General features: G+C 38.7%; 1 protein-coding gene across 5 annotated transcripts in view; it reads left to right on the plus strand.

Moving 5' to 3' along the window:
* Positions 1–11,577, plus strand: part of LOC117405370 (transmembrane protein 39A) — a 34,768-nt gene extending 23,191 nt beyond the window's left edge. For 4 of the 5 annotated variants that reach the window (XM_059030534.1, XM_059030532.1, XM_059030531.1 and 1 more), the window contains 6 exons: positions 326–480; positions 5,140–5,467; positions 6,998–7,185; positions 8,310–8,471; positions 9,800–9,920; positions 11,023–11,577. In XM_059030534.1, the coding sequence (XP_058886517.1) occupies positions 326–480; positions 5,140–5,467; positions 6,998–7,185; positions 8,310–8,471; positions 9,800–9,920; positions 11,023–11,256 (1,188 nt within the window). In that variant the 3' untranslated portion in view covers positions 11,257–11,577. The remainder of the gene's footprint in view (positions 1–325; positions 481–5,139; positions 5,468–6,997; positions 7,186–8,309; positions 8,472–9,799; positions 9,921–11,022) is intronic. The other variant, XM_034008366.3, reaches the window with a different exon arrangement.
* The last annotated feature ends 490 nt before the right edge of the window (positions 11,578–12,067 follow it).

Below are 12,067 nucleotides of genomic sequence, written 5' to 3' on the forward strand. Positions count from 1 at the left end.
TAAAAAAGTAAATGTCAATTTACGGTTTTCTAAATATATTTACACAGTTGCTTCACATTGAGGATAGTAAAAGGGGCACTTTTGATTCCTGCTTGGACAAGGAATTCATTTCACAGCTTTGATCTTAAATTTGAAAATATTATTCAATTTCATGTAAATGCAGCAATAAGGAAGAACACACACACCTCTCTGAGACCCTCCCTAGTGTGAAATATGGTCCTATTTTATTTATTGCTGTAACAATATTTATTTCAGGCTTGCCTGTCCACCTTTTAAAGATTAGAATTGTTTGTCAATTATTTTATTATAATTATTATTTTTTTAGGCCACCCAAACAGGACCAACATCAGTGGTGCGCTACACAGTGTTGATTGCAGCACGGTGTGTTCTTCTCACCTTGTGTGGCTGGGTGCTGTGCTGGACACTAGTCAACCTCTTCAGGAATCATTCAGTGCTCAACCTGCTCTTTCTTGGGTACCCGTAAGTGAATGTTGTTATTCCCCTAACCCTATATGGTGTTCTCATGGTAGGGTGTTCAAATTACTAACAGATACAGTGGCTCTCAAAGGTATTCACCCCCCTTGGACTTTTCCACATTTTATTGTGTTACAACATGGAATCAAAATGGATTTAATTAGGAGTTTTTGCCACTGCTCAGCACATAAAAAGTCCATAATGTCCAAGTGAAAAATAAAATCTACAAATTGTTCTAAATTAATTACAAATATAAAACAGAAAATAATTTGTGCCGTATTGAATTCAGCACTAGCCTCTTTGGCTGTCAATCATTTTAAAGTTGTATAAAGACGTCGGGTGGAGGAAGAGAGAGGATGTTCGTAGGAAGTGACGTAATAGTTGACGCAGTGAGAGAGAGAGAGAGAATGCAGTATGGCAATAAGTTGTAATAGTGTTTTTTTTTTTTTTGGTGTCTAAGCTTACTGTTAATTAATATATGAAATATAGCTTTGACACCACGGATGTTTTGTGTATGGGAAACTCGTTGGGACAGGAATGATGTCAAGTCAACGACTGAGGAATAAAGTGCAGAGTGATTTGAAACGTGCAGGACCAGTGAAGACGCCGACACGGTTTGCAATTTCGAATACACAAATGGTTATTTAATGCGTGGAGAGCAATCCATAGTGAGTTTTTTTTTTGTTCAAACCATTGAAGCTGCGGGTAGTGGTTTGTTGCACGAGTCTGTGAAAGCAACGTGGATTCTGCTTGTTGTTTTAAACTAGCGATTCTGAAACCTGGAGTTTTTCATACTGCTGTACTACTAGCTGGACAAACCTGGAGTTTTCTGCATATTGCTCTATTACTGGCGAGACTGAAACCTGGAGTTTTTTTGTTTTTGTTTTGGTTTTTTTTGTGTTTTTGTTGCCTGCTGGATTGTTATAGAGTTGTCCTGCACGTGTATTTGAGGAGGACGGCTGACAACTGTAGCGGGACTTAACCAGTATTATGGAAGTTCCCGTCGTTTCTTTTTTGGGAAAATGACTGTTTAGATCTATGTCACTTCCTTTCTTACTTTGCTTGACTTTATTATAGCCTCTCGGTCATTATTACCGTTACATACCTTGATGCAAACTGCTTGTTTATTATCTGTATGTTGGTTGTTGGTGTAATGACTTGGAAAATATTGCCTGTTTGAAACCAGGTATATTTATGACCAGATTTAAAGAAAGTGTTTGATTATTTTCATACTAATGTTTTTTTTTTCTCTCTCTCCATTTGAGTTTCTTTGCATATGAATCAGCTAAACTGAATTGCTATTTGCATAACCTGTGATATGAATAGTTTATGAATGTTTGTTGTATTAAGGGCATAAAATTGATTCTTTGCATATGAATCGGTTAAACTGAATTGCCATTTTCTCAATATGTGATATAGATGGTTTGTGAATGTTTGCTGTGTGTTAAGAACTGCATCCGAGGAATGACCATAGTTAATCCATTAGGAGGGCTCAATATGAGTAATTTAATTACCATTTAACTATAAAAAAAAATCTTATTGGCTATTCAGTTTAATTGCTTGTGCTATGCTTAGGATAATGCGGAGACCATGTAAATTGAGAAATATACCATTGTATGTTTCTTAATAGATATGTTATCAGTAATTGGGAACTAATTGAGTACTAAAGGTGCCAAGGAAGAATGCTCTTAAATGTGTGTTTCGTGTAGTGTAAAAATAAGAAAATGAGTGACAGTACTGGTTATGGAATAAATGTTAATTGGTGTTTATTTAAAACCCTATTCTTAAGTTATCAAGAGTCAGTTGCAATTTTTATATTGTAGGGTCGCGTAGGTAGAAACTTAGTTTTGCTACAAGGTCCGAGTAACGAGTTGTTTTTTTTATTGGGAAGTTTATATATACTTTCCTGGCGCCCGAACTTTATTATTAGGGCAATTTCGTTACAAATTGATTGCATAAGTATTCACCCCCTTGAGTCAATATTTGGTAGAGGTACCTTTGGCAGCAATTACAGCCATGAGTCTATTTGGATAAGTCTCTACCAGCTTTGCACATCTGGACACTGCAATTTTTGCCCATTCTTCTTTGCTAAATTGCTCAAGCTCCGTCAAGTTGGATGGGGACCTTTGGTGAACAGCAGTTTTCAACTCTTTCCACATATTCTCAATTGGATTGAGGTCCGGGCTTTGACTGGGCCCATCCAGGACATTGACCTTTTTGTTTTTAAGCCACTCCAGTGTGGCTTTGGCTGTATGTTTGGGGTCATTGTCCTGCTGGAAGATGAATCTTCTCCCAAGTCCCAGGTCTCTTGCAGACTTCAGCAGGTTTTCCTCCAGGATTTCTCTGTACTTTGCTGCATCCATTTTGCCCTCTATCTTCACGAGCTTTCCAGGCCCTGACGCAGAGAAGCATCCCCATAGCATGATGCTGCCACCACCATGCTTCACAGTAGGGATGGTTTTCTCAGGATGATGTGCGGTGTTAGGCTTGTGCCAAACATAGCGCTTAGCGTTGAGGCCAAAAAGCTCTACTTTGGTCTCATCAGATCATAGAATCTTCTTCAACTTGGTCTCAGAGTCTCCCACATGCCTTCTGGCAAACTCTAGCTGAGATTTGATGTGAGTTTTTTTCAACAATGGCTTTCTTTTTGCCACTCTCCCATAAAGGCCAGTTTTGTGAAGCACCCGGGCTATTGTTGCCGTATGCACAGTGTCTCCCAGCCCAGCCGTGGAAGACTGTAACTCCTTTAGAGTTGCCATAGGCCTCTTGGTGGCCTCCCTGACTAGTGCCCTTCTCGCCCGGATACTCAGTTTTTGAGGATGGCCTGTTCTAGACAGATTCACAGTTGTGCCATATTCTCTCCATTTCTTAATAATGGACTTTACTGTGCTCCGGGGGATATTCAGTGCCTTGGAAATGTTCTTATATCCACCCGATTGGTGCTTTTGAAGAACCTTATTCCGGATTTGCTTTGAATGGTCCTTCGTCTTCATGATTTAGTTTTTGTTAGGAAATGTACTAACCAACTGTGGGACCTCCCAGAGACAGTTGTATTTAACCTGAAATCATGTGAGTCACCTTAATTGCATACAGGTGGACTCCATTCAACTAATTATGTGACTTCTAAAGACAATTGGTTGCACCAAAGCTTATTTAGGTGTGTCATAGCAAACGAGGTGAATACTTATGCAATCGATTATTTTCTGTTTTATATTTGTAATTAATTTAGAACAATTTGTAGATTTTATTTTTCACTTGGACATTATGGACTTTTTTTGTGTTGATCAGTGGCAAAAACTCCTAATTAAATCCAATTTGATTCCATGTTATAACACAATAAAATATGGAAAAGTCCAAGGGGGGTGAATACTTTTGAGAGCCACTGTATATTCTTTCAATCAATGTTCAATGCTAAGGGATTGAGGCAAGACACCAGGTTCAGCAGCAAACAAATCACAGGTCCTAAAGTGTCTCCCGTGTAGATCAGTGCTGGGGAGAAACCTATTTCAACAGCTGAATTGACAAAACCCTGTAAGGAATAACATTATCTTTCTAATCAATGCAGTGAAAGACAGTCACAGTGTAGATTCTTATGGCAGGACAAAGAGGTATAAAACAAACACATTCATAGAGGAGATCTCTCTACAGAAATCTTACCAATTCGGTGCTAAACCAGCAGAGCTGCGATCACAGTACCCAGGGGCTTGACATTCAGTCCTTCATACCATGATGATACCCAACATCACAGTTTCCAAGAGGCAGTGTTTTTTTGCGATGTGGAGTTCTCACTGAACCCTTGAAATGCTACATAAAAACTGTCTAAATAATTGCAGCCTCCTGCATTACAGTGGGCCAATGTACATTATGAGGCTGAATTAGGAAATGGGTGTAACTTAAAGCACTTTTGTATACAGTATGGAGGCTGTGTGGTCCAGTGGTTAAAGAAAAGGGCCTGTAACCAGGAGGTCCCTGGTTCAAATCCCACCTCAGCCACTGTCTCATTGTGTGACCCTGAGCAAGTCACTTAACCTCCTTCTGCACTGTTTTTCGGGTGAGACGTAATTGTAAGTGACTCTGCAGCTGATGCATAGTTCACACACCCTAGTCTCTGTAAGTCGCCTTGGATAAAGGTGTCTGCTAAATAAACAAATAATAATAAATAATAATACAGTACACATCAGAAAATCAGAGTGATATTCTACATTTCATAATTCAGCCTTTTTTTTAAAGTAAGAGGTAAGTATGACGGCTATGATGGTTTACAGAGATTGTTGATGCAAGTTACGCTCATTACAGCCTCATACTATATATGTGTCTATTGTACTGCTGGAGATTGAGATGCCAGTTATTGTAGAATTATTCTACCCATGTGATTTGTTAAATTGTGCCACTATTAACAGGTTATTATTATAAAGCATATTTGCGAATTCAGTAAAAATGTCCCTATCCCTAAAAATAATGCAGCTAGGTAAATAGGTTTTTTGGGATTGTAGTATGATTTAACTTTTATCGCATTCTAAGGTGGTGACTGTGTGGATTTGCAGATTTGGAATAAAATAGCCCATTTACTTTGTAAACAAATATTTAAATTCAAATGCATGAATTGAGGAACTGCTGTGGTCAGATGTGTTTATTTGGTTCAACCGTTTTCCTGTTTTCCCACAGATTTGGTGTGTATGTGCCGTTGTGCTGCTTCCACCAGGAGAGTCGGTCGCAGCCGCTCCCTACAGACTGCGGTTACCTGGACCAGGAGCAGCTTGATGGCCCTCTGATTAAATCCAAGGACTTCCTGGCGCTCCTGAGGGAGAATTTAAAAGAACAGTTTAATAACCCCACGTCCATCCCAGTGCATTCCTGCCCTATGTCGCCGGATCTGATTCGAAACGAGGTGGAGTGCCTCAAATCAGACTTCAACAAGAGGATTAAAGAAGTGCTTTTTAACTCCCTCTTCAGTGCCTATTATGTAGCCTTCCTGCCTCTCTGTTTTGTAAAAGTAAGTCATTTTCTCTTTGCTACGATAGACATAGGTTAATATCGATTTTTGGAGTATTAATCCCAAACATTGTTTAACCAATAATACAGAATATCTCAATTGAATTACATTTAAAATGATTGTTTCAGAATAGCACCTGGCCCACTTGAGTGACCAAACTGTAAGCATCTCTCACTTCCTTTCTCATACTCATTCAAACAGAACGCTCTCCACAGCAAAAGGAAATCAGATTTCTTTAATTATTTTCAGGAGCTCTGTTAGAAAGAGAAACACTAAATGTCAAACCTAATGCAGTATTAACCTGTTATCTTCCAATACTAAATATAATTATATAAACACATTATATAATACATTATTTGAAATCATTTCAGCAATTATAATTAACATGATTAAAATGATTACCAATAAAATGAGGTCTGTTCGTAACAGACATAATAAAAATAACGCAGACTGTACTTAGTGTTGGTAAGACATTAAAAAAAGAGCTTACATGTATGCCTGTCACCAGGAATATTCATTCAGTGGAGTGGATGATAAATGTCTTTAGTCACTGTGGTCCTCTCCGTTGTCTAAAAGGATCTAAATACTGACAGTTTTTTTAGACCAGTTGAATAGCCCCCGATGACTGACCCCCACACTAATTGTACTTGGCATGGAATCAGTTTTATTGAACAGCACCTAAGCTACATTATACAGTGTAGCTCAGTTCTTCCCTGGGTATTTATATCACTAATTATGGGAAGCAGAAAACAATTCTGAGAAGACATACTGTGATTTAGTCTTTTACTTCTGCTTATCTGCATAGGACTCCCTCAATATACAGCTTTTCAGTTGTTTTTGTTGGTGTTTTTCAGCACATACAAAGCTTCCATGAGAGTAGGCTCAGTCAAATATATTAAACCTTTTGGTTAATCTCCTCACAAAGACTTACAGAATTATATATATAATATAATTTGGCAGGCTTTAAGGGATGGGTGAAAAACCCAATATTATGTAAAGTCTGTCTATTTTCAGGAACTTTATATCCTGCCAGTGCATGAATATGGAAAAGGATGAGTAGTGAAGCTTGCCTATATCTACTATGGCACTTTTGCTGTTCAGCACAAAGCAAAAGAAAAAAGAACAGTGTTTATTGCTGTGTCTAGCATGTTTGCTATGGGTGTATACTGCTGGGCTTGTGACACAGATCCCATTCTTTAGCAGTCATGAACAGAATGAGTTCTTTGAGTCATGATTACAAATGGTATCAAACACACTTGTCTTCAGTAGCCAACTGCAGTTGAAAGTCTGCTTGTCTTGTACAGCAGCCACTGCATAATGACTGCATGAAACCCTCCTTTTTCAACAGGACCCGGATTCATCTGGTGCCACAAGAGAAACAGGATTTCTCTAGTTGAGATTTCAATTAAAAGGAAGACGTGTGTAATGAGAGTTGGCAAGGCTGTGATCTGCAGCCTTTTCCCCTTTTCATCCATATTCCCAGTGTACTGCCGTGTGATGCTAAAGAATTGTTCTCTCTTCTCTTTGCAGAGTACACAGTACTATGACATGCGGTGGTCATGTGAGCACCTCATCATGGTCTGGATAAATGCCTTTGTCATGTTAATGAGTCAGTTGCTGCCTCCAAAATACTGTAATTTGTTGCATAGATCCGCAGCACATCTCGGCAAATGGCAGAAACTAGAACATGGCTCTTACAGCAATGCTCCACAACACGTGTAAGTTCCCTCCAATCTTTCAACCCTTTATAACACTGAACTGGTTATAAGTGGAGGCAGTCCAAATCTGCGGGAGAATATGCAAAAAAACTGCAGAAATTAAGTAGATCTCTGCGGAGTGTCCCGTGGAGCATCTTAATTGTTTAGAATTTGTATTAATAATGGCTTATAAAAACGTAAATCAAGTAAACATAATCATATCAAACAATTTATGTGTTAATTACTTCCAGTTTAATTTATCAAGCATTGTTTGTCAAAAAAAACCTTTAGAAACCGTCAAACAAAATATCACATCACATGAGACTTCTTATTGGGCCGCATTTTCAACTAACTAACTCCTACTTTTTGAAGGAGACAAAACATCTGTTAATTTAACAAAACTAGAACTGAACATCTAAGTCATATATTTCAGGTCACTTTAGCAGTCTCTAATGCCTGTTCACACTAGCATTTTATACCAGTATTGTTGTGGAACTGTACCGAAACATCTGTCCAGAGTGGAGTTCTTATCGGTGTCGAATCGATATAAATGTATTGGTACGAAATTCAAAAAAGAGCAGGTTTTGTACTGGTACTGTTTCGATACGACTTGGAACCACTTAAGTGTGGACAGGTAAACCGACACGGTATCGATACAGTTAAGTTAATATTCTGAAGCACGTGCATGTCTTGCTTTACAGTTTAAATACTTTAAACAGCTTTACATTTTACGCTGAGCTGCAGTACCTTTATCATGGCTACACCCAAATAAGTGACAAAATAATCTCCACAAAATTAGTGATGATGACTATGAGGTAAAGTGTACTGCAGAGCAGTGCCACGCAAATAAAATCCCTTGTGAGGGAATATCAAAAAGCAAAAAAATAAAAACATGCATTCCCAAAGCCGTGATGCAAGCCCGTTGTCTTCACAACCTCATGTTTTTAAAGACGGCTAATTGTTTTCGCCTTTTTGTTCGTCTCATTCTTTTGCATTCTGCTCATCTCTTAATAATGATTGAACACCAAAACAAAATACTGTACATTTATTTCTTTTTTCTTTTTTTTTTTTAATTTAGTAGTTGCCAATTCATTTTTTTTGTAGTTTTCTCCCCAATTTAATAGTGTCCAATTATTTTTGTTTAGCTCAGCTCACCGCTACCACCCCCGCGCTGACTTGGCAGTGGCGAAGACGAGCACACGCTGTCCTCCGAAGCGTGTGCTGTCAGCCGACCGTTTTTTTTCACACTGCAGACTCACTGTGCAGCCACCCAGAACTACAGCGTCAGAGGACAACGCAGCTTACAGGCAAGCCCACAGGTGCCCTGCCAGACTACAGGGGTCGCTGGTGCGCGGTGAGCCGAGAACACCCAGGCCGACCTCACCCTCCCTCCCCCCGGGGGGTGCTTTGTCAATTGTGTGCTGCCCCCTGGGAGCTCCCATCCTTGGTCGGCAAAGGAATAGTCTGGACTCGAACCGACGACTTCCAGACTGTAGGGCGCATCCTGCACTCTACGCGAGTGCTTTTACTGGATGCGCCACTCGTGAGCCCAATGGATCCATTTCTAATAGCAGTGACAGCGGTTGTCGAGTTCAGAACCCTAACACTGTCGATTTTAAACATGCATGAATGTGGACAGGTATATCACAACTGTATCGGTACTGTACCGGTATTGAAAAGTGAGACAAAGTGGTTTCTTACTGGTATATTCTATACCGAAACAAACTGTACTAGTATCGTACCGATACAAGTGTGAACAGAGCTTTTAATGATAATTATGATGACGATGTAGCTGCAGAGTATGGCAAATCTGTGGAAGACTGCAAATTCTGTGAGGAAATCCATTGTCTGCAAATTTGGCCTGCCTCTAGTTATAAGGCAGTATGACTGTCATTAAGCTCCTGTATGCATAAATAATGGGCAGTCCCAATGTTTTGACTTGCATGCAGAGTATAATGAAAACTAACCTGAGGGTTTTAAACTCTGTAGAGCTGTCATTCCGCTGCTGGTGATATCTCATGTAAGATGCTAAATTCGTAGTTTAAATGTTATGGAGATTCCCTGAGGAACATGATCCTTTTGGCAGTCATTTTACTAAGCTGCTGCTGCCACTGCCACAATGGCACCGCCTCTTATCTCTGAGACCATCTGAGGAAGAGTTCTATAAATACTGTGTGCTTAATGTAAATGTGACCATGGCAATGACCTCATACCTAAAATGGCTGCTACTGTATACTGAGGTCATGTAATGTACACGTTTCTGGGGTATATGGTCTCAATATGTGGTACACAGCTCTAGTCTTATGAGTGTTCCATTGCCTGTGTTGCCACATTTTTTGACGCATCAATGAGACAGATCACACTCAGTTGGTGCTGTTTTGTATGATTTTTTTTTCAAATAACGCCAGTTATCGGTGTTGTCCAATGAATTGGTCATTAAGTTTGAGATTAGCTGTTAGTTTTAAGTGAGCTGTTGCATATTTTCTGTCTTATGGTATACCCCAATATCTGCTGAGGAAGTTGTTTCTTCTTGCAGTAATTTGTAGTATTTTGTACCACGTTCGCTTGTAAAATGAGAGAAATCCAGATATATGTTTGTGCTATGTATGGTTGATGGTTGTTTTTACTGTTGCAGGTGGTCAGAAAATACAATATGGCCACAAGGTGTACTGGTGCGACACAGTCGGTGTTTATACAAAGCTGTGGGACCTTATAATGTTGCAGTGCCTTCAGATGTATCCCATGCCAGATTTTATGTAAGTATATCTGTTTTCACTCAACATTTACATTTTTATGAATGGTGGGAAGAGGGAGGGACCCACAAAACTTCAATGTCAAAATAAGCCTCACGTTAGGTTTTGCACTGGAGCAAGTGATTTAATGAGCTTGGCATACTCTGTAACTTGATCAGCCATTATTAGTATATGGAATTATATTTGTGAACCTTGATTGAATCTTCTGAATCATTCTAAAGTTGCTTCAACAAAATTTTATGAAGATCAACCAGGAGATACAATCTAGACTGATTCCTGTTTGCACCGCTGTTGATTCACTTGGTCTTGTTGGAGATGTTTAGAAAGAGGAACAGGAGTGGGACAGGCACAGTAAATGTTTGTTTTGCTACAGCCCATCACTTTTCTTTGCAACCGTATTGAAGTGATAGAATACTGAGAAAGCTTCAGGTGGTGTTTGGTCTGTTTACAATTACAATTTTGAAAGTTGTACTCCTCTCTTATCAAATGTATGGCAGCCTAGAGATACCCCCAATACAGTGCCGTAAAGTGGTTTATGAGTGTAACTAAACAAAGCCACTGAGTACAAAAGATATATTTCTGAAGAGTGATGTGCATTCTTTTTACCTTTTTTGTTTAATGCATATGATGTTGCTGCCCTCTGGTGGCCAGTTCTAATTTAACACCTCCTAAGGCCCATGAAAAAATTGCAGTGGCAATTTTTGGGCAGCTTGTGACACAGCTTGCTAAGGAGGGGGCATTTTAAGTACTTTTCACCATGTCGGGACACAAATACTGAACAATATTGATTTTAGCTACTTTGTGAAAAATGCTTAAATTTTACATGAGCTTTACATACAGAGGCTATTGTAGCAGTAAGTGAAAGACAGTGCAACTTGTCTGTAGAATGTTGGTGTAATAACTTCTTGAAGGTGTTAATTGTTAATGGTCTTCTTTAACTGTGTGCCTTAACTGGTTTCTCCTACAATTTGACATACAGCATTGAAACCACATTTGAGCCTGTCTGGTATGAGGTCACAGGTTTCAGTGTGCTCCAGTTTGAGCAGAATCAAAATCATCAGGTTATGAGTCCAATCTAAACCCATGTTTCTTTTTTCTGTTGCAGTTTTTATTTCACAAACCCTTAAGGATCCTGAACATTCTGATTCTGATCGAAGGCAGCGTGGTGCTTTACCAGCTCTACTCTTTGCTGCGGTCTGAAAAGTGGAACCACACTCTTTCTTTGGCTTTAATTCTTTTTTGTAATTATTATGTTTTATTTAAACTGCTTAGGGACAGAATAGTCCTGGGAAAAGCGTACTCTTATCCTTTGAACAGCTTTGGAATTAAGTCTCATTAAACAGACATGAGTTTGGGTGGGGTGGAGGGGAACGAGAGAGAGACCAGAAAAAAAATCTTTTTTTTGATACGGTTCTATTTTTCATGTTTATATCTATTTAAAGATATTTTATATTTTGTATACTGTTTCAAGAGTTCCAGGTCTTTGCATTTGGAGGTGTTATCATTATTTTTGAGCACTTGCCATCACTTTTGCCATCACAGAACATACGCTTTGCTCAACCTTTTTAAATGATGAAAGTAATTTACTGAAGTGCCAAGTCTGTCACAGCCGGACGCCATGCTGTAGCAATGATTGGGAAGAATAAATCAATAAATGCAACTGATTTGTGTGTTGAATAACATGCTGTAATAATGGAGAGTGTGTGTGTGTGCGTCTATATAATATATATATATATATATATATATATATATATATATATATATATATATATATATATATATATATATATATATAATACATGTACAGTGTCTATAGAAAGTCTACACCCCCTTGAACTTTTTTCACATTTTGTTGTGTCAGAGTTTCATGCATTTAAATGAGGATTTTTTTCCCATTTATCTACACATCATGCTCCACACTGTTAAGGGGGAAAAAAGTTTTTATTGAGAAAAAAAATTATATATTAAATACAAAACTGAAAGATCATAATTGGATAAGTCTCCACTCCCCTGAGTTAATACTTGATGGAAGCACCTTTGGCAGTCTGTTGGGATAGGTCTCTACCAACTTTGCACACCTAGATTTGGCAGTATTTGACCATTCTTCTTTACAAAACTGTTCAAGCTCTGTCAAGTACCTTGGGGACTTT

The sequence above is a fragment of the Acipenser ruthenus genome, chromosome 9 (genome assembly GCF_902713425.1).
Source record: "Acipenser ruthenus chromosome 9, fAciRut3.2 maternal haplotype, whole genome shotgun sequence".
NCBI lineage: Eukaryota > Metazoa > Chordata > Actinopteri > Acipenseriformes > Acipenseridae > Acipenser > Acipenser ruthenus.